At 50.2% G+C, this 24,745-nt stretch overlaps 1 protein-coding gene across 1 annotated transcript in view; it reads left to right on the top strand.

Annotated features, from left to right (window-relative positions):
• The first annotated feature begins 14,066 nt into the window (after nucleotides 1-14,066).
• ABCC4 (ATP binding cassette subfamily C member 4 (PEL blood group)) overlaps nucleotides 14,067-24,745 on the top strand; it is a 1,754,849-nt gene continuing 1,744,170 nt past the window's right edge. The window contains exon 1 of the mRNA XM_078657605.1: nucleotides 14,067-14,327. Coding sequence (XP_078513731.1) covers nucleotides 14,254-14,327 — 74 coding nt within the window. The 5' untranslated portion in view covers nucleotides 14,067-14,253. The remainder of the gene's footprint in view (nucleotides 14,328-24,745) is intronic.

Raw genomic sequence — 24,745 nt, 5'->3', positions numbered from 1 at the left:
ATCCAAACATCATTCCACACATGCACTTCACACCTACATACATTCACAGCATAATGCACACCATTCTTCACAAACACAAATCACACTGACAGACATGTTATCAATGTGCACCATCACACATTCTAAGCACACAACTGCGCACAAAATATGGCATAACCTAAATTCACGCACCATTGCATACTCACTTTCATGCAAAAACACACACCATTCCACAAAAATTCCTTTACACCAATACATGCCAACTCATCAATAGACACATAAAATCACACATACATTGGTTTCCACTCCTGCTGTCTGTGCTGCAATTGTCCTGTGCCTATGATCAAGGTTTGTGCTGCTCCAGGTGTGTGTGCCTTTGTGTGTTGCTGCTGCCATGACCAGTTTTATAAATGTACCTTCTCATTACATAGCAGCAAGTATCCAGGCCTGTTTGTCAGCATCTGTGGTAAGAGCATTCACCCTAAGAAGAGGACTAAAGAAGCTTCTTTCAAATTGAAGGGCATGCTTTTAAATCTAGGAGTAGGGAGGGGAGAATCAGAGCAAGCAGCCCTGTGCTTGCCTCTAACTTGGCTGAATCCAAACCTTAGATTACTCCTTTCTCCAACAAAACACTCTATAACAAGAATTAGCAAAGCCAGTAAGTCTTGTCTATATGACAAATTGCCAAAGCTGGTACATCAAATCTAATTACATCGACAATGGGTTGCGGGGGCTGGCAGGCCATGAATGTTGAGTGGGAGAGCAGGCAGGGGTAAAAGCATGGACGGTGGGAGGGGGAAATGAGAGACAGAATTAAGTGGATAGTGTTGGACAAAAAACACACAATGGAGACGATGGGTGGAACACAGATGCATTCTCATAGACTGCTTCTCAAAAAGGAATAAAATAGTGCCCGAAAAGCATATGAGACATACAACAGCCAATCAGAGGGATGGTCAAAAGCCTACATACCACAGAAGTGACAAACACAAGCCAGATGAGCTCAAACAAATAAAGTGTGTGAATAGAAAGTAAGCAAATGTGACTGACAAAACAAAAGTGAATGGTAAGCAATGGGCAGAATGCATTCCTACGTCAGCTTTTATAGTGTCCCCAAGACGTTTTACTGGTAGGCTTCAGCCTAAAAAGGTCTATTCAGCTGTGTGAATTACAATCGCAGTATTCTGTCAATACCACTCACATACATGCCAACATTTCAAATCAGAAAAGAGGGAGAGAGCGAAACCTTACCTGAGAAATCTATTTTCCCTATTGACTGACAGTAAAACAGGTCATTTTAGGTGGTAGACAGCTAAAATTAAGCCTTTTTGGACATAAAAATCCAGAGTTTCCCAACTCAATAGGGTCTGTAGGCATGTATGTGTGAGAAATTGGGTTGTTGGTTGAGGGGTGTGAAACCCTCTCAAGGAACAACCACAATCCTTGTCAGAGTGAACCGCAATAAGTCACTAAATTAATGTGTGCTTAATCCTCTGGCAGCTTGGCACAAAGCACTCAAACTTAACTTAGATGGATTTAGGCCCAGATCTCTGAACTGGGGTGAATGTATGACCTTGTTCTGCCTTCTGTCCATCTGTTGTTCTTCTTCTTTTTGCATTTGTCACCCCAAGTGGGACTGGTATGCTAAGAAGTGGGTCCTGTGCTCTCTATGCCACTGGAGTCAAGCTATCCTGGCTGATGACGGCTGAAAGCCCGAAACCGGTCCTAGGCTAATTGTTTCCAGTCCAGGGAGGACCTAGCCTGGCAGTTCGGGCTGGACTGTTCCCATGGGGCACAGGGTCAAGACTGATTTGCATATGGCTCGGTCCTAACTGGAATAGCATGGTGAGCAAAAAAACTATAGATTTAGGCCCAGATCTCTGTACTGGGATGAATGTATGACATTGTTCTGCATTCTGTCCATCAATTGTTCTTTTTGCATTTGTCACACCGAGTGGGACAGGAATGCCCCAGACGTGGGTCCCGTGCTCTCCAAGCCACTGGAGTCAAGCTATCCTGGCTGAAGAGGGCTGAAAGCCCGAAACCGGTCCTAGGATGCTTGTTTCCAGTCCGGGAGGACTTGGCCTGGCAGTTCGGGCTGGACTGTTCCAATGGGGCACAGGGTCAAGATTGACTTGCATATTGCTGGGTCATTGGGATATTGGAAAATTAATATCTCATATGCTAGGTTTATGTAACAACACAAACTGGTCCCCTGGAATCCACATGTGTTATATCTCACGAGGTCCTGAAGAAGGTGGTTTTCGGACATCATTTAATCCACCGAAACGCGCGTAGACCATTCTAGTGCTGGGTCTCATACTTTGTTATTGAGACTTCTTGAGTACCAAGTCTTGATATAGTTTGCGTTGATGCTATGAGAGTGAAAGGAGTGGTATGAGAGTTGATATTAATGTGTATGAATGAAGTGATCCAGGGGGATATGGTTATATTAGGATGTTTTATGTGGTTGTTTTAGGAACAGTATGAACTATAAGAGAAATATGTATCAATTAACATATGTATTGTAGGACTGAAGTCTACATTTTGTCAATTGCCAAATGGACTTATTTCAAAAAAGAAAAGAAAAGTAAAAACATAAAAAAATAATGAATAACTTTTTGATATAAATAAAAATTTATTTTTGAGATAAACCTTAGTGTTTATAGGTGTACTTTTTGAATTGAATTGACAAATTATGTGAAGTAATCTTTATATGTAAATAATATGGTCGATGAGGGAAATCTTTGATACTATTGTATGTTCTTTCTCCTCTTTTTCCCTGACCTCATGGTCTCATAGAGGGGGTCCCCAAATATTGCACTTATATTGCTGGGTCCCAACTGGAATGGCATGGTGAGCAAAAAAAAGATAGATTTAGGCCCAGATCTCTGTACTGGGGTGAATGTATGACATTGTTCTGCATTCTGTCCATTAATTGTTCTTTTTGCATTTGTCACTCCGAGTGGGACGGGTATGCCCAGACGTGGCTCTCCATGCCACTGAGTCAATCTATCCTGTCTGATGAGGGCTGAAAGCCCGAAACCGGTCCTAGGATGCTTGTTTCCAGTCCAGGGAGGACCTGGCCTGGCAGTTCGGGCTGGACTGTTCCCATGGGGCACAGGGTCAAGACTGATTTACATATGGCTGGGTCCCAACTTGAATGGCATGTTGAGCCAACAAACTATGGATTTAGGCCCAGATCGCTGTAATGGGGTGCATGCATGTTAGAACTGGGGGTCTCTAGTTGGCAGAGGTAGGTACCACTGTCCAAATAGGGACCCTTGCTTCTAGTCAGGGCAAGGAGGAAACCCTCTGAAATAACCCCTGCTCACCCTCTAGGTAGCTTGGCACAAGCAGTCTAGGCTAACCAGAGGCAATGGGTAAAGTATTTGTACCAACACTCACAGTAACATAGTGAAAACACCACAAACTGACTCCACAACAGTTTAGAAAAATAAAGGTATTTAATCTAAACTACACAAGACCAAAACGACAAAAATCCAACATACACAGTTCAAGAATATGGTTTCAAAAGAGTTCTTAAGGTTGCGATAAAAATACTTCAGGTTGCGTTAAAATTCTCCACAGTTACGTGGAAAGTTCACAGTTGCGTCACGTTTAGCTCACAGAACCTTTAGTTGTGACAAAGTTCAAAAAGCAGAAGCTGGTGCGGTGGAAAACAAGCGATGCGTTGCTCCTGAGACCCTGGGGAGGCGTTTGCGACAGCCACGCTGCAGCAGCGGGCGTGTTGCGACGAATCCGATCTGTATGGGGAGGAAGGCCACTTGTATGGATTCCGGTGCGTAGGTTCCGTAGGAGGTTTGTTCTCGCAAAGGTACGATGCGATGATCTCGTAGGGGCTGCGACGATCTCCGAGGCGACGAAGCGCGATCCAGCGGTGATCCTCTCTCTCGCAGCTCCTCGATGCGATGGCTCTGCGACGATGCTCGCAGCGATGTTAGACTTTCCCGCACTGGTCTGGTGCGTCCCGCAAACAAAGGATGCGATGGCTCTGGCAGCGGCAACAGGCGCTGCGACGATCTCGGCCTTCGTAGTGGCGGGAATTTCCTCGCACTGTCGGGGATGCGCTCCACAGCGAGCGATGCTATAACTTTTCAATTGCAAAAGTCACTCAAGCTTAGTTTCAAGCTTCCCAGCACAGGTACAACTTCCAGAGGCCCCACAACTGGATCAAGCACTCTAGGAAGGACAGAACTCTCTCAGTAGAGCTCAGGGGAAGCTGGGGGTGAAGTACTTTTGTTCCTGGGACTTCAGAACAGGGAGCCAGCTCTTCTCAGGCCCTTGGAGATTCCTTCAAGACAGGGGACACAGCACAACAGCAAAGTCCTTCCCCTCTCCTTGGCAGCAAAGCAACAGGTCAGTCCAGCAGAGCAACAACAGGACAGTCTTCCTTCATCAGTTTCAGCTTTCTCCTTGGCAGAGGTTCCTTCTTGATTCCAGGATGATCTAATTTTCTGTTGTCAGGGGTCCTGTACTTATACCCCTAAAGTCTTTGTTCTCTCTGTGCATGTGGGCCCTGAGCCCGGTCTAAACCAGTTCTGGGTGTTTCCTGAGTACTTTGTTTTGCTGTCTTCTTCCTTCCTTTCAGAGTGAGGGGCAGGGTTGTCGCCACCCAGCAGGAGGTGGAGCCAGCATTGTGGAAGGCAGGCACAGCCCTATTCAGGCCCAGGTGCTAACTCCTCCCACCACTCCAGTTGCAAATGCAGTCATTCAGCCTAGGGCTGACTCAGCCAGCCTCCTGGGGAATCCCCAGCCCCTGTCCCTCTCAAACCAGACAATCAATATACAAACAGGCCCGGGCACACAGAAGGGTCAGACAAGAGAACAACAACTTTCTAAAAGTGCTGTTCTCAAACACAGGATTTAAAACCAACCTTTCCTAAAAGATGTGTTATTAAATTCTGAGTTCAGGGATACTAGATACTTATGTCCTATCTTGTTCCTATGGGAAGACATACTGGAAGCCACTGTAGCCAGCATCCCCCATGTTAATCTATGGAGCAAGATAGCCATACAATAGTGAAAAACGAAAATGGCTGCCATTCACTATCAGAGCATGTCACCTGCACTAGTACATGTTCTACCTTTTACATACACTTCACCCTGCCCAGGGGGGTACCTTGGGCCTTCCATAGGGGTGACTGATGTGCACAAAAAGGGAAGGGTTAGGCCTGGTCAGTGGGGACACTGACCAGGAGGACATGGCCGTTTCTAAACTGCACACAGGCACTGCAGTGGCAGGCCTGAGACACCATTTTAGGGCTACTCCTGTGGGTGGCACAATCAGTGCTGCAGGCCCACTAGTAGCATTTGTCATCACCAGCCCTGGCACACCCAGTGCACTTTACTAGGTACTTCATGGTGATACAAATATGCCAAACATGTATATCCAATCATAATAACAATTTACATAGGGAGCACTTACACTCTGGCACTGATCAGCAGTGCAGAGTGTCCAAAGCATCTAAACCAGCAAAAACGAAATCCAGCACAGCATCAAAAATACAGGAGGTAGAGGCAAAAAGATAGGGGGAAACCACGCCAAAGATGCCAGGTCTAACAATGTATGACATTGTTCTGCATTCTGTCCATCAATTGTTCTTTTTGCATTTGTCACCCTAAAGTATTTATGCAGTATGCAAGCAGCAATAAAGTGACAACACTGCACAGGAGAAATCTTACACCAATTTAGAAAAATACAATAAAATGCAATACAATTATTTGACACCAAAACGGAAAAAATACATCAGTAAAACTGGAGATATAGAATTTCAAAGGTTTAGATAAATGTAGCGCCGAAAGGCACAAAACACCAACTGACTATATCTGGTCACGCTGGACTGGGACACAGTTACTAGTTCAGGCCGACAATGATGGAGCACAGGCAGGGCACAGGACCAAGTTTGGTCCATTGAGGACTAAACCTTATGTCCTTGGTGTGTGGTCTGAGTGGCGTTGCTTTGAGAGGCTTTGCATCATTCGGCTTTGGTTCCAATTAATCTGGGTATCGCTTTCTGGCCCTTTGTGACACTCTGCGTCAGTTCTGATGGAGCTTGTAGCTGTACAGCACAGTTTCGAGACACTTTGCGTCGCTCAGCGCCGGTTCCGATGAAGCTTGTTGCTGTGCAGCAAGACTTTGCTGTGCTTTGTGCCACTTCCTATGATGCTTATAACTGTACAGCATGGCTTAGCAGTGCTTTGTGTCGCTCAGCATCAGTTCCGATGAGGTCGCTGGTCCGGAGCTGCTAGGTGCTGTTATTTTATGTTAAAAATATTTGTTGAGCGCACATACACCATACGGTTTCTTGGCGCTAAATATAGGGAATAGCATGAAGCTCCTTGATTCATTCATATGCTTGGGAAAACAGCCATGTTTTTAGGAGTTTTCTGAATTGAGGATAGCACGGTGCAAATCTGATATTCGGACGGAGTGAGTTCCAAAAGGTGCTGCATTGAGTTGCTTCACCCTGCGTTGGTTCCGATGAGGCCGCTGATCAGGTGCAGCGAGATGCTGCGATATGAGGTTCTGTGTCTACATGGGTCATGCTGCAATGTGCTGCATCAATCTGAGGAAACCCACCGCTGGGCCAGGAGGGGTACACTATGATGTGAGCCAAGGGTCCAGTACTTGGTGGTCACCTCTTGGGGATTAGGACTCCTTTCAGTAGAGCCCAGCAGCAGGGCACAGGCAGGTCCAGTTGAGTCTGGGCTCCTGGGCAGATGCAGGACAGGTCTCTGGAACTTTTTATGTCATTGTAGCTCAGAAGAGGAGGCAAGTTAGCTGGCCCTTGGAGTCACTCTAGCGGTTCTTGGTTCAAAGAGAAAGTCGAGCTTTCCTTCCTCAGGCAGTAGAGCAGCTAGACAGTCTTTCTTGCGTCAAGGCAGACTTTCCAGCAGCAGGGCACTAGAACAGCCCTTATTCTGAGGCTTTCACAGGCCCAGAAGTTATCTGATGAGTTAATCTGAGGGTCCAATAGTTATTCCTGGTGCCAGCTACGAAGTGGGAGATAACACCTATTCCACCCCAACTCTCTTTCTGGAAGCGTTCTACTGTTCCCTGTCCAGGCTCTGCGTTATCTGAGGTGACAAAAGGCTAGTGCAAAGTTCTTTGTGAGAGCAGGAGGCTCCCCAATTGAAGAACAAGAGTGATAAGTGCTGACTCCAATCCCCCCCAACCTGTTCGGAGGACCAATCCTGCTGACACCCAGTCCCGCTTTAGGATGTTGTTTGGGAGGAATACACAAAGGCCAACTTCCAACTACACCTAGTCAACTACTACACCTAGTCATGTGACCCAGGACAAAGGCTGCATTCAGTAAATGCGTAGGACAACAAAATGCCAACTTTCTAAATGTCTATCAGGTAACAATGCCTACAAGGGATTTTGTTTCCAACAAATAATGAGGCTCAATTAAAAACAATATATTTTGAGTGCCCTAATTAATGGCCTCAAGTATTTGAATTATACAAATCAATTACAAAAATCAAAAACTTAATATATCAAACAAAGCAAAAAATGGGTGTATACTTCATTTCTTAGAATTTTTATAAATATATAACTTACAGAGTACAAAACACAATTCACAAACCATAAACACACAAGTGACAGATTAATGATTTTACACAAAGTTATCTTCTGGACACATATGTGGATAACCCATTTTTTACGCCCATATTCAAATACAAAACTATATTCCCACTTTGAATCATTGATTCCTATGTAACAATTTTCAGTTGAAAATGGGTTGGATATGTCGACTTTTCGGTCTTTTGCGTAATTGATCCAATAGACCATCTTCAGGACAAAGAAAATCATATGTGGCCAGAAGACCCTTAAAATGGAAACTAGATGTGGACCATTGGTCCAAATGAATAGTAATGAATCAAGGCAATCTTAGTCTTGCCTGCGGTGTAGTTAGATTTCAGTGCGTAGTCTCAATCCAGAGCCGCCGTTAAACATTTGGCAGCTTGATAGTTATATATGTCAAATTAAATGACTTCCAAATATTCTTCGTACACCATCACAGAACGGTGTCCCGGCCGCTTGAATTCGGCCGGGACACCGATCTGTCACGCCAAATATTTAACTGCGGTCTTGGATTGAGAGTGCGTGCTGAAGTCAAATTAGACCTGATAGGTACGCCTCTTGGAAGTTAATTCAAGCCAGTGTCTGCTGAGTGTCTGCAGGCAACAGATATGCTATTCTAATTTTCTCAATCTTAAAATTGTCTCCACTCAGCTACAATTTAATAATTGAGCAAAAAATGTGCTGCGTAAAGGCGGTACTTTAGCAAGGTATCCACAGTCCAGCATCAAATAGTTGCGTGAGCATTTACGATATCTTAGGCAACGTGCATTGATTCTAGTTCACTTAACAATTGTAGAATCGCGCTCTAGTCAACGCGCGCTTCGTAATGATGTAGCGAGATCGAACGCCATCTTGGGAGCGACGGCGCATGTACGCAGAGGAAAAAGGTATTGGAGAACTCTGGACGCCCGGCGCTCTCCCGCATTGTATAAAAAGTTAATACTTTATCTGTGAACACCTGCCTCCCTGGTGATCATTAGTAGTCATACAGAGCCTCATTACAGTGGCGACGAGGGCGGGATGCCCACGGAAAATGAAACTATCACAAGGAAAGACGATTAAGACCCCACTAGGGCACAGAGAGGCACAAGCACAAGCCAGAGGCCTACCACGAGGAGCCACAAAAGGTATAAGAGAGACAATACAGCGGGGGAGCGTGGCAGAGGCGCGAGGAAAGGAGGAGAGCTGCACCAAGATATCAAGGTACCAGAGGCAGTGGCACCATACGGCAAGAAAGCGCAGCAAAGAAACTAACCAGCAGGGAGACCTGAGGGCGAACAAAAAGAGACAGAGGAAGGACCCCGAGAGAGGTAAATACAGGGAAGTACCTGCACCCCACCACAGAGGCCCTGGCGGAGCCAACAAGACACAGAGAAGGGGGCACAGAAGGACCCCGACCGACCCAAGCGCAAGGTGAGGGCGCAAACGCGCTGGGCAGCCCGAGAGGTCCAGGGGTGGAACCAGTAAGACGCGCCGAAATGAGTGCGCAGGCGTCTTCACTCACGACGCCGATCCCATTTTTACCATCAAGCCGGGAGAGCCCCAAATTAAGTGGGAGGACTGGAGAGAGTACTTCATGAACTATATAGAAGCTCTAGAAGATGAGAACGGGGAGGCTTTCCCCAGTGCAAGGAAGAGGAGGATACTTTTGCACAACCTAGGCCCGGAAGGGATAAGGGTCTTTCAGAATCTGGTGCCCACGCCCAGACCAAATGCAGACGACGACGTATTTAGACACGAGAGCCCCAAATGAAGTGGGAGGACTCGAGAGAGTACTTCATGAACTATATAGAAGCTCTAGAAGATGAGAACGGTAAGGCTTTCCCCAGTGCAAGGAAAAGGAGGATACTTTTGCACAGCCTAGGCCCGGAAGGGATAAGGGTCTTTCAGAATCTGGTGCCCACGCCCAGACCAAATACAGACGACGGCGTATTTAGACACGCTATAGAAGATCTGAACAACCACTATCGTCCAGCAGTGTGCACTTCCATCGACCGTTATAATTTCCATCCGAGGAAAAAAGAAGCCGGCGAATCCATAGATGACTATGTGGCCGCATTGAGGAAGTTGGCGATAACGTGCAAGTTCGGCGCCCTGGGTGAACGGAGATGCCTCGCTTAAGGAAGTAATAGCCATGGTGAAAAAAGCAGAACTGTCGAAACGGTGTGCTGACGCAGCAAAGAGAAAAGCTGCCCAGAGGCCCATGGTGAACAAGGTAGACGATGCAGAACCACCAGGAAGGAGCAAAGCCGCGATGGCAGAAGGTAAAGGGCTAAACATGTGGACGGGGAAACCTGGGCAACAGTCGAAGCAGAACAAAGAAAGCAAGACCACGTGCTACAGGTGCGGAAGCCAGTCCCATGCGTCCCAAGACAAACGTTGTCCGGCGTTCAGGGCGAAATCCATGTTCTGTGGCATATTGAGTCACTACGAGAAGGTATGCCGCCGCAAGATAAGAAGGCCCACAGTGAAGTACGTGGCGCAGGATCAGACGGAAGAAGAAGAAGAACAGGACGAAGAAGATGTACTATGCATGGAAGGGCAAGTACTGGGCATAGACTGAAAGCGTTCCCGCAAACCACAGTGCGACATGGTGATTGGAGGAGTGAAGATCAAGATTGTAGTGGACTCGGGATCCCCCTATACCATCGTCCAAAGAGCAGTGTGGATTGAAGAATTCAGACCCAGCTTGTGCCCAAGACTAGAACCACCTGACATAAGACCAGTGACGTACACGGGTAAACCCATTCCGATGGTCGGGTACAGAGTTCTAACCTTAGAGTTCAGAGAAGGAGTGCAGAGTGCACATTGTATGTAGCGGAGAAGGGCCCATCGGTCCTAGGATGGATGGACTAATTTGACCTAGGGATTCAACTGGATCCAGGGGGAGACACGCAAGTGCTGATGACAGCCCCAGCGAGCTGGCCGGACTTGGAGAAGATGAAGAGCGAGTTTCCTAAAGTATTTGGTGGGAAAGTCGGCAAGTTGGAAAAATTCACACATCGGATAGAACTCAAGGAGAACTCCAGGCCGATATCCCACAAAGTAAGGAACGTGCCCCTAGAGGTGAGGAAAGCGGTACAGCAGGAACTGCACAGACTAGCGGAGAATGGAATCATCGAGCCAATAAATAGCTCTGAGTGGCTGGCGCCCCTAGAGGTGGCAATGAAACCAAATGGCAAGGTTCGTCTATGTGTGGACCTTCTAGAACTAAACAAATGCATAATTGTGGAAAAATTCCTCCTGCCCCGCATAGAAGAGATGTTGGCCAAGACGAAAGTGGTGAAGTGGTTCTCCACCATTGATCTCACCTCCGCCTATCACCAGATAGCTCTACATCCAGCAAGCCGGAAGCTGACATCGTTCATAACACCATTTGGGTGCTATCAATTCCGCAGAATGCCCTTCGGCCTTGCTTCAGGGGCAGCAGTTTTTCAGAAACTAATGCACCGCCTATTTAAAGACATCGAGGGAATACAGCACTTCCAAGACGACATATTGGTGATGGGGAAGGATCGGAAGGATCATGATAGGAAGCTGGACAAAGTACTTTGAGTCCTGGAGAGCAATGGCCTAACAGCGGAATGGGAGAAGTGCCGACTTGGAATGACATCGGTCACTTACATGGGACACGAGATCGGAGAACACGGCATCACACCCAAACGAGCAAATGTGAAGGCAATTTGCGATGCCCTGGACCCAACCAACAAAGAAGAAGTGAGATCCTTCATAGGAATGGCTGAATATTACAGCAAATTTGTGCAACACTTTGCCACCAAGACGCACCACCTGAGGCAACTTATAAAGGACAAAACAGTGTTCACTTGGACAGAAGAGACACAAAAAGAATTTGACACCTTGAAAAATGACATTAGCCAAGCAATACCACTGCAAGGGTAGGACCCCATGGGTGGTCAGTTTTAACGACGGACGCCAGCGAGAAGGGGTTGGGAGCAGTCCTCATGCAGGAGAGGAAAGATGGAACGATGGAGACCCTCAGCTTCGCATCAAGATCCCTTTCATCCACAGAGCAGAAATTTAGTGTAATCGAGAAAGAGATGCTTGCGGTCGTGTGAGCCATGGGGAAGTTCCGCCAATTCCTATGGGGCATGAGGTTCCAACTCAAGACTGACCACAAGCCGTTAGTCAAAGTACTCACCTCAAGCGGACATGCGAGTGCCGCGCCACGCATCGCCAAGATGACTTTGAAATTACTAGAGTACAGGTACGATGTGGAATACATACCAGGGACACGGAACAAGGTGGCAGATTACCTCAGTAGAGCCTCAGCAATGGAAGGAGCTCCCAACGAAACAGTAGAGAACGAGGAGATGGTAGCAATGATGGAAGACCAAGAACGTGTGATAAGCAACCAGGAGTGGTCTAAAGCTTATGCAGAAGACAAGGACATCGGAGAGGTCAAAGAGTGCATAATACATGGATGGCCTGAGAAGAAACACTTGCGAGAAACACTCCGGAAGTTCTATGAAGTCCGAGAGGAACTGTCAGTGGGAGACAATGGAATATTCCAGTACAGAGGAGACAAAGTGATCCCCCCGACAATGTTGATTCCCCGTCTGCTGGCGATGCTGCATGAAGGACATCTAGGAATTGTGAAGACTAAGATGAGGACGAAGCAAATGTACTGGTGGCCCGGAGTGGACATCCAGGTGGAAAGACATGTGAGGGATTGCGATCAATGTCAGAGAGCAGACAAAACGCTGAAGCCCCTAAGGCCGGCCTTGGGGAAATTTGTTAGCCCGAGTGATCCATGGGAAGAGGTGTTCGTAGACATTCTGGGACCCGTGCTAGATACCCAAGGAACGCCAAAATATGTATGTGTCCTCGTTGACAAGTACTTGAAATGGCCCGAGGTGCACATAGAGGAAGAGATGGACACAGAAACAGTGCTCCAGTTCTTCACATCCGTCTTCCTCAGGGAAGGTATTCCCCGATCCATTCTGAGCGACAATGGTCTGCAATTTACCTCGGAAAAGTGGTATAAGTACGCCGAGAGGAACTGGATCAAAGTCAAGCACACCTCCATATACCATCCGTCGAGTAATGGCCAAGTGGAGCGGTTCAATAGAGTCATAATGGGGTCCATACAAGCCGCCATCACGATGGGCAAAGATTGGGAGAAGGAAGTCCAAAGTATGATGTGGGTTTACCGCATCACCCCTACCAGCACGGGGTATAGCCCTTTCCAAATCTTGAGAGGACGACACCCCTTTACCAAGGACAATTTAGCATGGAGGAAAAAGACAATCACAAGCAAGTGGTCTCCAGCAGTGGTGTAGCACAATCTAGAGAAAGCCCAAAGGATATATGCCGAACATTACAACCAGAGAAGAAACGTGAAGGAGACAGCCTTTGAGAGAGGGGATGGGTGAGAGTCAAATTAGCTGTGCTAAGGAGAAAGGGGGACAGTAAATACAGCCAACTCTACAAGTAAAAGAAGTGTATGACAGGGCCGCATTGCTCAGTGACGGAAATGTGTGGTCCCAGGATCCCATGTCTAAATGCAACAAGATCCTACGATGGTCCCATGAAGACAGTGAGAGGACAGTACAAGACTGTAGACAACAGGAGAATGAGGAAGGTACCCCAGGAGAAGAAGAGAACCCAGGAGCAGAGGGAAGCCGTGAGGAGTTGGGAGGCAATGATGTAACCGAGGAAGAGGAACAACCTGGAGGGGAGAGTGTGACCCCGAAGAGAGAAGGGCTGTGCAACCAAGGAGACAAAGTGGTGAGCCCTGCAGGGAACAGCACTGGGGAAACGTTCTCTACTCCGGTAAGACGCACACGAGCAGGCAGAGAGGTGGTAAGGCCCACCCGCTTTCGAGACTTTGAACTGGGGGAGCTAAGCAGCCTTGTGATGTATAAAGACAATTATTTTCTTTTGGTAATAAAAAGAGGGAGATATGTAGAGTCGCGCTCTAGTCAACGCGCGCTACGTAATGACGTAGCACGCACTACCGCCATCTTGGGTGTGCGCAGAGGAATAAGGTATCGGAGAACGCTGGATGCCCGGCGCTCTCCCGCATTGTATAAAAAGTTAAATAAATACTTTATCTGTGAACACCTGCCTCCCTGGTGATCATTAGTAGGCATAAAGAGCCTCATTACGACAATATATCTGAAATAAATAAGACCACACAAGTGTTACATTTGTAGTAAAGTTTATGTACCTAGTTTATTATAGAGAGCAAGGAGTTAAACGTTAAGTTCGGTCCATGGGAACTTTTCCAGAGAGGTCTGTAAAGAGGGTGCAGCAGCAGCTGCCTGCTATGCAACGTCTAGCTGCATTTGAACTCTTCTGTCTCTTGGCGGGCTTCTATCTATCTACCTTTCACACAGATACACTAAGACATTGCCAGCCAGGGTCAAGGCTTGCGGGGCCCGCCAGGTGGTACGGGTAGGAACCTGCCAACAAACGTACAGGCAAGGCGGGGCCTGCCCGCGCTCCACGTGGTGTTGGTAACAATTGCATCGTCCCTTCCGTGAAGGCTGCAGCTCTTTAATCTCTCGGAGCACTGAGACAGGAACTGGCTGCTGTCGCGGCTGCCTCTCCCAGGCTGGTTGTGTGTAAACACTTCCCTCGCTGCTTGCCTTGCGTACACTAAAGCAGACCGGCCTGTCTTCTCTTGCGGCGCCCGCGGCATGGAGGCCACGGCCAGGGCCGAGAAACCCAACCCCCTCCAGACGGCCAACTTCTGCTCCAAGCTGTTCTTTTGGTGAGTGACAGTCTAGGCACGCTCTGCCCTTATTCTCTCGGTCATCAGTGGCGAACTGACACATGCTGCTGCCACGAGGCGTTTAGATCCTGTCAGAACTGCCGAGCCGTTGTGACGCTGGGGGATCTGACTGAAGCCCCCACCAGATGGTTTCATGTGCAGCAGTACAGTGGGCGGGCTCACGGGATGCAAGGAGATTACCAGACCTTTAATGCAATACTGATGATTTCTGTGCGTGTGGATGTGTGTTAGAGCCAGTGACTGGTCCCTCTTCGCCGTTCAAGCCGTGGGCAAGCTGACAAATTAACTAGCAGGGTCGAGCCAAGGGTCTGGGTTGGCTCTCAGTCTCAGAGCCGTTGCACGAGCCGAGCCCTAGGAATATTATCGTCATTTAAAATATAATACATTGTCTGCAAATTTTAAAGAGTGCATTTCATTGACATGCGCCAACTTTGACAGTGATAAGTTACATTATAGGCTTATTGAGAGGGAATAAAGAAAAGGAGGGGGGGATACAAAAAAATGTGCCTGATAATATAGCGTGGTTAAGTGGGGAAGCTGGGATTCATCCCAGGCTTTCTGGTTTCACTATCAGCCACTAAAGGGAAATCTGTCTTCTTTTTACCACAACTGTAAATGTTTTGTTTGAGACTTTGCGAGCTACGGCAGAGCGAAGGTGGCAGACAGAAACACGTGGAAACTTGGCTTGTTTGGGCTCGAGTTTCCACGAGAATCTAGAGCTGACCTAAGTGACTCGCCCACCTCTATGTGTAAGCGCTTCAGTGTGACCCTCCTGTAGAGTGGTGAGGCTGGGCCTACCACGTGTATGTATATGCACTGAATAACTACACCAACACTTGCTTGCACTCAGCCGGAAAGACCCCGAGCGGTCTTCCGCTTGTTTATTTATACCGAGGGGCGAGCCCGCCCCAAGGTTGCGTGTGCGTGCGTGCGTGTAAGGATACAATGTATGTGAGAGCCCGGATGGCTCTCTACATCCCTCCTTTATTTTAGTCTCTTTCTGCAGGCACATTCATAGTCTCTTACTCATGGAGACGAACAAGCAAAGTCCAACAACCGTTGACTCGGCCTAGGATTGGGCCGCAGGTTGTAGCGACGATCCTGGGTCCGAGGTAGTTCGACAACCCCAGCCGGGGTTGTCCTCGGACCCTCGCTCGCATCCTCGACCCTTGGCTGACTCCTCCCGGCCGCAGGGCCTGGTGACACTGGCCTTGGTGGGGTGGCCATTCGCGGCAGAGTAGGAGTTGGATCAGAACAATTATCAAAGTCCATGTTTTCTTGGTCTCCATGTTCCATTCCCTCGGTCCGTTGACGCACATTGACATTGTCCAGTACCTTCTTGAAACATGAGGCATTCCTCGTCACGGTTTGGCCATTCCTCCTAGCTGTAATCATAGTCCCTTGCACTCGCTCCACTGTCCACACTTCTGGCTCAAAAGGAGTCCGAAACTTCCACCCAGGATGGCGATCCTTGACAACGACAGTGTCCCCCTGCCGGAGGGCTGGTTCTTTGGCATGCCGATGTGCGCTTGCTTTGATGTTGGTGGCCTGTCGCCGGGCCTGTATGGCCTCAGCGTCCCTTTCTCCCGGCACCCACGTGTTGACAGTGGGAATGCCATCCCTTGGAGCTCGCTTGAACAGAACATGAGAGGGAGCACACTTTGTCGTTGAGTGGGGTGTCTGCCGATAGGCTCCAAGGAAGTCGTCCAGGGCGGCCTCCGGGTCTTCGCCATTATCCACCGCAATCCGCAGCGCTCTGTTTAATGTCCGCATCAACCTCTCGACTTCCCCGTTGGCTTGAGGCCACAGGGGTGTGATTTTCCGATGTTTGATCCGGAGAGCCTCCAAGTAAGCCTGAAACTCTCTCCCTTGAAAGGGGGGCCCATTATCGGACTTGATTTCTTCAGGAAGCCCCATCGTAGCAAACACTCGGTTTAGGACTTTCTTGACCTGCGGGAACGCAGTGGATGCGATGACTTCCACAACTGGGAATTTGGAAAAAGAGTCTACCAGCACTAGCATGTGCCGCCCGTCTGGAAAACTGCCAAAGTCTATGCTGAGTTGAGCCCACGGGGCCTGGGGCGCTTCTTCCGTGAGCACGGGCGCTGGGGCAGGGTCTCCGCCCGTGATCGTGCATGCGTGGCAGGCCTGTATCATGGCTTCCACCTGGCTGTCCATCGCGGGAAACCACACCTTGCTCCTCAGGCGGGCCTTGGTCTTTGCCATCCCTTGGTGTCCCACGTGAGCCAGGCTCAGGGCTCGTTGCTGGAGGCTTTCGGGCATGACGATGAGGTGCCCACGCAGCACCACCCCCTCATCTCCGACGCTAAGTTCACTCCGTATCTGCCACAGCTGCTGCCTGGCATGACGCACCTCCGGCCGGAGGCACGAAGCGCCATCAAGGAAATGGGCCCAACGATTTCCTTCGAGTGCCTCCCTAACCTTCGCCAGGGTCTCGTCCGTCGCAGTGGCGTCGCTAATTTCCTGGAGCGACATGTTCTCGGGGCACGCCGCTAGGGTGACCATGTGCACTATCTCCTCCACTTCATCTCCTTCAGCATCGAGGGCCGGTGGGGGTGTGACATCCGGATGACGCGACAAGTAGTCGGCAGGGTTGTGTGCTCCTGGCCTGAACACCACCTTGAACCGGTAACCCTGCAGCTGGACAGCCCACCTCTCGATGCGTGGGGGAGCAAGCCGGGATGTCCCCGCAAAGAGGGGCAACAGGGGTTTATGGTCTGTGACCACCGTGAAGTCCTGTCCACAGAGATAGAGGTGAAAGTGCTGGCATGCCCACTTGATGGCCAGCGCCTCCCTTTCAATTTGGGCATACCTGGTCTCCGTGTCGGACAGGGCCTTGCTGGCATAGGCGACAGGCTTCCACTCTTCCGGCCCATACTCCTGCAGCAGCACGGCTCCCAATCCCACTGGGCTGGCATCGACTATCAACTCGGTCCGTCTCCGTGGCTGGAAGTAGGCCATGACGGTATTGTCAAGCAGACTGGCCTTGACGGCCTGGAACGCCTTGTGTGCAGCAGCAGTCCAGTCCCATTTCTGATCAGCACGGGTGAGGGCACGGAGAGGCTCCGCTAAGTCGGCCAGGTTCGGGATAAACCGGCCACAGTACGTGGCCATGCCCAGAAAACTGCGGACTTCTGTTTGACTTCTAGGCGTGCTGGCCGCTTTGATGGCTTCGGCCTTCTTAGGGTCGACTTTAAGGCCTTCCCTCGTAAAGATATATCCAAAGAAGTCCACTGACTCCTGATAGAAGGCACATTTAGCGCGGTGGAGGGTGAGGCCGCTATCGGCGAGTCTCTGCAGAGTCGCCCTCAAGTTGGCGTGATGCTCCTCTAGGGTCGTTGAGTAAACTAGGATGTCATCACTCAGGTTGATCACCCCTTTTAGTCCGGAGAGCACCTCGCGAATGGCGTTCTGGAAGACCTCGGCGGCCGACGAGACGCCAAAACTGAGCCGAGTGTAGCGACGCAGCCCCACGTGCGTCGAAAACGTGGTGATGTACCTGCTAGCCGGCTCTAGCTCCAGCTGGTGATATCCGGAGTTGAGGTCTAATTTGGAAAACCATTTCGCCCCGTTGAGGTCAGCTATAATATCGTCCATAGTGGGGGTGATGTGTCGTTCGCGCTTGACAGCGGTGTTGGGGAGCCTCATGTCCACGCACAGACGTATGGCTCCCGGCTGCTTCGGTTTTGGGGCAACCACCAGGGGCGAGACCCAGGGTGTCGGGCCCGACACTTTCTCGATCACTCCCAACTCCTCAAGCTTGCGAAGCTCTTCCTCAACTTGGGGCCTGAGGTTAAACGGTACTCGCCGGTGTCTGAGAGCGACAGGTTTCACCGTCGCATCAATGTGTAGCTTAAACTTTTTACCCTTGAGCTTGCCGAGGCCTTTGAACAGCTCTGGGAAGTCCTTTAACATGAAGTCAGCGTGAGCCTGGTGTACTTGGTTGGCGAAAAACACCAGTCCCAGATCCTCTGCTGTGTGGCAGCTCAGGAGGGTGCCTTTCTTGCCCTCGGTGATGTGGAATCTGGTCACAGTCGAATATTCTCCGTTGACTACTGTGGTTTGAATCACTCCACGAAGAGGCATGGGCTCTGTCCCGCCATAGGTGTAGATGCGTGCCGCGGACGGTGCTAGCGTCGGCTTTGGGGACATGCGCTCATACTGGTCCGAGTCCATGACGTTCACGGACGCCCCGGTGTCTATCAGCGCGTTGACACTCGTCCCGTCCACTGAGACGGAACACATTGGAGGCGGTCGCCTTTTCGTGGATGCCCTGCTCACGTAGGAGATGACATACACCTCATCGTCTTCGTCGTCCTCATATCTGGGCCGGCGGTCTTGAGCCTCCGTGTCGGGAGGGGGTCTCTCCTGGTCAAGAGACAGCTGTCGGACTCGTTGGGTCACTGTTCTGGCGCGCGGGCCTGCTGCCCGGAACTTCCCTCCCCGGCAGACAGCAGCGAAGTGATTCATGCGCCCACACTTGAGGCACGTCTTGCCTTTGGCACCACACGTGGCCGTGGAAGGATGGTCCACACCACAGTACCCGCACTGGCTGTCCCTTGGCGGGCCACCCCGCAGCCTTGCTGGCGGGAATCTTCTTTGGATCACCTCCACTCGCTCTTCCTTGATGGCCGGGGCCCTTGCCCCAGACGGGGCGATCACCGGGGTGCGCAGCGCGACCTCCATCTCCTCCGCCCGGGCATCCGACAACTCGTGCGACCTTGCCAGGATGAGGATCTCGTCTAAGGTGATCCCCGGCTGTCGGAGGATCAGCTTTCTCAGCAACTTAGATTTGCAGCCGACGATGATCTGGTCCCTGATTTCGTCGCGAGGGTTGATGAAGGGACACGTGCTCGCGAGCCGTCGGAGTCGAGTGTAGTACATGTCGACTGACTCGGAGTCCAGCTGCCATGCGCGCTTGAATTTGAATTTTTCAAAATCATTGTTCAACTGAGGGTCAAAGTGCGCGTTGAGGGCCGCGACTGCGGCGTCATAGTTGTCCTCGGCTCCAGTGTTCGGGAGCGATTCAAATAAGTCATAGATCTCTTGACCCCCATAGAGAATGAGGAGCGACCTCTTCACCGTACCGTCGGTTTCTCTTGTGCCCCTGAAGTACAGATTGAGGCGTCCGACCCATGCTCTCCAGCGGACGGCCGCCGTTGCCGGGTCTGCTGATTCGCTGAATGGCGGTATGGGTGCTACGCCGGCGTGCTGATGCGCATGGGTCGCGGGTGCGTGAGGACCTGCAGGGGCGCCTGCTCCGGCCTGTGCTTGAGCCTGTGGTTGAGCGGCGGGCGCAGCTGGCTGCTGCTGGGGGGGCTGGCCAGCCCCGTCTTGGACCGCTCCTGGAGCGCCGTTGTTCATGGCGAGGCGTCACTCTGGCCTTGCTGGTGCTTTCCGGGATGGCGGCGGCGTGAGGCGCAGGGCAGGGGCGCAGGCCACGCAGCGTTTCGAGGCGCCTTAGGGCGTGACGCGGGAAGAGTCAGCAGTGGCGATGGATAGGACCCCAGGGACCAGCTGTGGCGGCAAGGACAATGATGCACGGCCTTGTGGGAGCCAATGTGAATGGAGATGCCTTGTTGCATGTGCCAATGCTTGTTGCCTTTTTCCTTATTTGATTTAATTTTTTTTTTTTGAGCGTGTTGACACCTTCAAATGTTCCCATTAATTGACTCACAGTCCGTGAGAACGTCCCTTCGCCCCACGAGGGCAGGAGCACAGCAGGAGGGGCCTGGCGTCGTGCCTAGCGCGCGCCTCTGCAAGGGCGCCTCATGCGCGGCAGCTCCGAAGAGCGAGGGCGGGCCCAGGGCGGGTCGTCACGTGGCGCTCGCCGGGCCTGCAGTCAGCAGGCGCGCCTCCTCCGCGGTGGCAGGCGGAGTGCGGAAGGCAGGGGCCGCGCAAGCGGGGCAGATGAGCACTCACCCGCAGGACCTTCACCCAGCCGCACGTCAGCTTCCGCCGGTCCCGAGTCCCGCCAGCCGAAGGCGCACCCTCACGGGAGACGCGTGGGCGGGTCTCAGGCGCACGGGGCCAGAGCAGCACAGCGGCAGGCACCGCCGCGCGAGGCAGACACACGCGGGTCCAGGTACACCGGCCTCGTCGCCAATGTAGAGTGGTGAGGCTGGGCCTACCACGTGTATGTATATGCACTGAATAACTACACCAACACTTGCTTGCACTCAGCCGGAAAGACCCCGAGCGGTCTTCCGCTTGTTTATTTATACCGAGGGGCGAGCCCGCCCCAAGGTTGCGTGTGCGTGCGTGCGTGTAAGGATACAATGTATGTGAGAGCCCGGATGGCTCTCTACACCTCCAACACGGAGGGGGTGCCAAGTGCCTAAGTAACAACTGTAAAGAGAGCTCTTAAGCTAGCAGCTTCTCGAGTCTTTTACCTGTTGGTTTGTAAAAAGCTCTGGTTTTATTACTTTGCTTCTTCGTATGTGTTATTTTATGTAATGTTAAAGCACACAGAAGCGGTCAGCGCCGCGTCCTACGTAGCTAAATTAATAATTCTATTGTATTCGTTCTTTCTTGCCTCTCAGCTTTGTGAATGTAGATAACAGTGGTGTGGAGGTATCGTATCTCCTCATATGAAATTCGGATGGTTACACGTACGTATGTCCCGTTCTCGGAAAATCTGTCTACCCAGTTATACTTGCGGTCTACATCCTATGTCCCACTTTAACCCTTTGAAACGTGCCTGCCAAGTGGATGTCAGTCTTCCACTACTTCGCACAAAAGCTGCGACTCTTATTTCCTGGGGGCGGTCATTCAAATCTGGAAGGAAACCAGGGTTGTTATGAAATTTGTTATGATACCCATACCTTTCCTCTCTTTTTCATAAACGCTTAGTCATTGTAATTGCCCACTGTACAAAGCTCACGCAGTACATTGTTTTCTCTGTTTTGTCTTGACTTGCATAATAAGGTGCTTGTAGTGTTTTCGAACCCCTCAGGGTCACCGGAAGTAGGAGTAGTGGGACAACCCCAGTTGTTTTAGCTTCCCGCTATCAATGATATGAAAGCACAGCGCTGAGAACTGTAGCGTTTCAATATTGAGGAGGCTGAGTTCAAGTTCTTTTCTCTGGAAAAATAAGCATGCCACGGAGATAAAGTTCTCCCAGAGATGTAACATGCATAATAACAAAAGCTATTACTACTACTACTAATAACAAAAGTCGTCAGTCATATCTGGGCGATGACCTTTGTCGCCAGCTCTGTAAAAAGAGCGCAAAGCCTCCATTATGTTCCAGCTGAAAGTTGTAAAACATCTTTTCACCGTGCAAAAATTCCAATCGGATATGGAAGCTTCCTGAAAGAGTTGGACTGTTATTTATTTATGATGGTGCTGTATTTTTGTATTTCCATTAATATTGCACTTAGCTACCCATGAAAGAGGCGTAGAAACGCTTTATGGAGAGTATAGATAGCCTAGAGGAGATTAAATATTTTAGGTTGCAGGAATATGAGTTGAAAGAACGAGATTGTGAGCTGTGAAATGAGGTGTGGCAATTTGCAGATATAGTATAGTACAACATGTGTCAGGCAGACATGCGACTTAAGGTAGGAAGATGAGGGTGGACAGTAAGGAGAGGTAACAATCATTTTACTCAAGGTGAGTTGTTCATGCTAGGTTTTAGGAATATAGTGGGAGGAGTCTTTTTTGCGATCTGAGAATGTAAAACAATAGAAGGAAACAACATTATCTGCATGTTTTTGGAGAATATTGCTTTGTATTGTGTTATGGGATGCCGTGCCGTGCCGTGCCGTGCCTAGTGATATGATGCATGAGGAAATGTGAAAGAAATACGTTCATTTTTTTGTAGTTTGTGATATACCGGCTACTTTGATTAGATTTGGGCTCGCTGTTGTGGGATCCAAGAGATAGCATACATAACACCTTACCTTCTCCCAGTTTACATCAGAAGAGTGAGTGTCAACATGGAAAGTAAACATAGCTCCTTCGTAAGGAACATGTAAACAACACAAAAGCCCAGGTCTGCGTGGCATGTCCAGATGGGATTAAAGTCGGGAAGAAACCGTGACACATTAGTGAGTAGAGTATAGTTCGAAATTGGACCAGTTTCTAAGCCAGACTGGCGGGGGAGGGTGGGGGGGGAGCAAATTGCATGTTATTAACAGGGGTTCTACCGGCCTGCCAACCAGTCCTCATCAGGCACTCCACTTCCATGATGAGACTCTCGTCAACGGGTTAGGCCTTGCCTCAGGCATCTGACATCCATGATGGGAGTCTCGTCAACGAGTTAGGCCTAGCCTCCTGATCCCCAGCAAGCGTGGTAGCATTTGGCCTGCAGTGCCTAGCTGGGCAGGAGTGAGAAAACTGTGCCATACATCGTGGAGAGTACTTACAATTCGAGCGACTCGTCTAGGAGGTAAGCCATGCCCGGAGTCTCTCAAGAGGGCCCGAGGCAACATGGGCCGTGGGTGAGCCTGGGTAACCGGCTGCCTCTTACGCCTCTCCATCTCCCGGCCTTGCCCCTCCTGCATTAACATATGTGACTGGGGAGGAAGCTGCGACCTGAGGTCTCCAGAATGGGGGTCCCGCTGTGACTTGGCGCGACGTCGGTGAGCCTGTAGTCTGGTTCCACACTCCAATGCTGCAGCTCGCTCTGTTCTTCTGTATTACATCGCTCCTGTTGGCCGCATCACTCCCTTTACCTGACACCTGGGCGTAAATGTGGCCTGTGCCTATTCTGCGGTGGCATGAAACATGTCGACCGATCCACAATTGAGGGTTGAACGGGACTGACTTCTCGTAACTACTGTAGTCCCATTACCCCTCACACTTTTTTATTAAGGTGGTGAACTACACGATTAAAGACAAAGCAGTAGATCACACCAACCTTTTTTAACCCACTGCACTCACGCTCACTACTTCACTCACTAGGGCCCTCACACCCTTTCATCCACCGGCAAGGAACAAAAGATCTCCACAAGAGTGTAGCACCTCGTGCTACCCGTCAGGCATTGCAGCGCCGGCTTGACGTTGGAGCAGGGCGCCGATGATGACACGATACGACTAGCTGGTGACATGACAATAGCCATTAAACCAGCCTGTTGTGTGAGGCATCCCTAGTTCCGACAAGGGATACCCTTCCCTGTTGCACTCTAGGTAGAGAGGAAGACAGCACCCTACACTACGCAATCACTAATCCCAGGGGAACTGTGTGCTATTATTTGTTATATAGCCTATTCTGCGGTGGCACACACCATTGGTAACCTGTGGTGACTCCGTTGTCCCTACTCTGAGACCTGCACAGGGATTGGTGAACTGCCTCCTGCTGCTGCCAATGCTGTGCGAGTCCCCTGACTAGCTCCCAGAGGCGCCTGGTGGGAGCCTCATCACTTCTCCAGCCTACAACAGCTCCCATCTCCATCGTATGGTGGACTCCCTGACAACAGCTTTCTAACAGGCGAATCTAACCTTACTTGCTCCACTTCACAGTGAGACAAGCTGGGCATATACACTGACTTCCATGACCAGTGGCATAACAAAAGCCCCCACAACCCCAACAGTGTGGGGGGGCTGAGCTCCGGGGGCCACCTCCGACACTGGCGCCCCTGACCAGATAGCTTCAGACTGGGTGTGGAGTGTGGGGGCCCTCAGCATGTACTTTGCAGGGGGCCCCTTCAAGTTTCGTTATGCCACTGTTCACAACATAACTCTACACCACCCTCTTGGGTTTGGTCTCCTTCTCCAGCTCTCTCCCAGCAGGCTATGGCTCGAGGTGACCTCAACCAATGATGTCTTAATATTGATAGGCAGAAGCCCCCCCCCCCCATACTACTCAACCTCCACCAATGGCGCAGGGCGGAGACACTGGCGGTGCAGGCCTGACCCATTGACCAACACTGACGCAATAATTGCAGAACTCAGGGCTGGCTTTAAGGCCATTGATGGCCGGTTTGACACCCTGACCAGGATGTTAGAATGATGGGAGAACAATTAGACTGCCATGAGAAAAGACTTGAGGCTGTTGAGGGGAGGATGTCGGACTTGGAGGACGGCGTTGCCCAAACCCTGAAGAGATAGAAACGTATGTAAAGCTTTTAAAGACTGGCAATGAAAAATTAAGATTTGGAAGCGGGGGGATGGCGCAATAACCTGTGCATGCTGGGTGTACCAGAACCAACCAATACTGGACGCCTGGATCTGTTTGTCGAGCGGTTGTTAACATATATTTAATAAGGATCCTTTTACCCCCACGTTTGTTGTGAAGCGGGTGCACTGCTCGCTAGGCCTGTGCTCCAATTCTGGCTGCCCAACAAGACCTCTCATTGCTCGTAACCTGAACTTTAGAGATTGTGATACTTCACTACTCCTCGCCAGAGAACAGTTCCCCCTACAATGGCAGA

This window comes from Lissotriton helveticus, chromosome 8 (genome assembly GCF_964261635.1).
Source record: "Lissotriton helveticus chromosome 8, aLisHel1.1, whole genome shotgun sequence".
NCBI lineage: Eukaryota > Metazoa > Chordata > Amphibia > Caudata > Salamandridae > Lissotriton > Lissotriton helveticus.
This window is presented reverse-complemented; position numbering and strand designations above follow the sequence as displayed.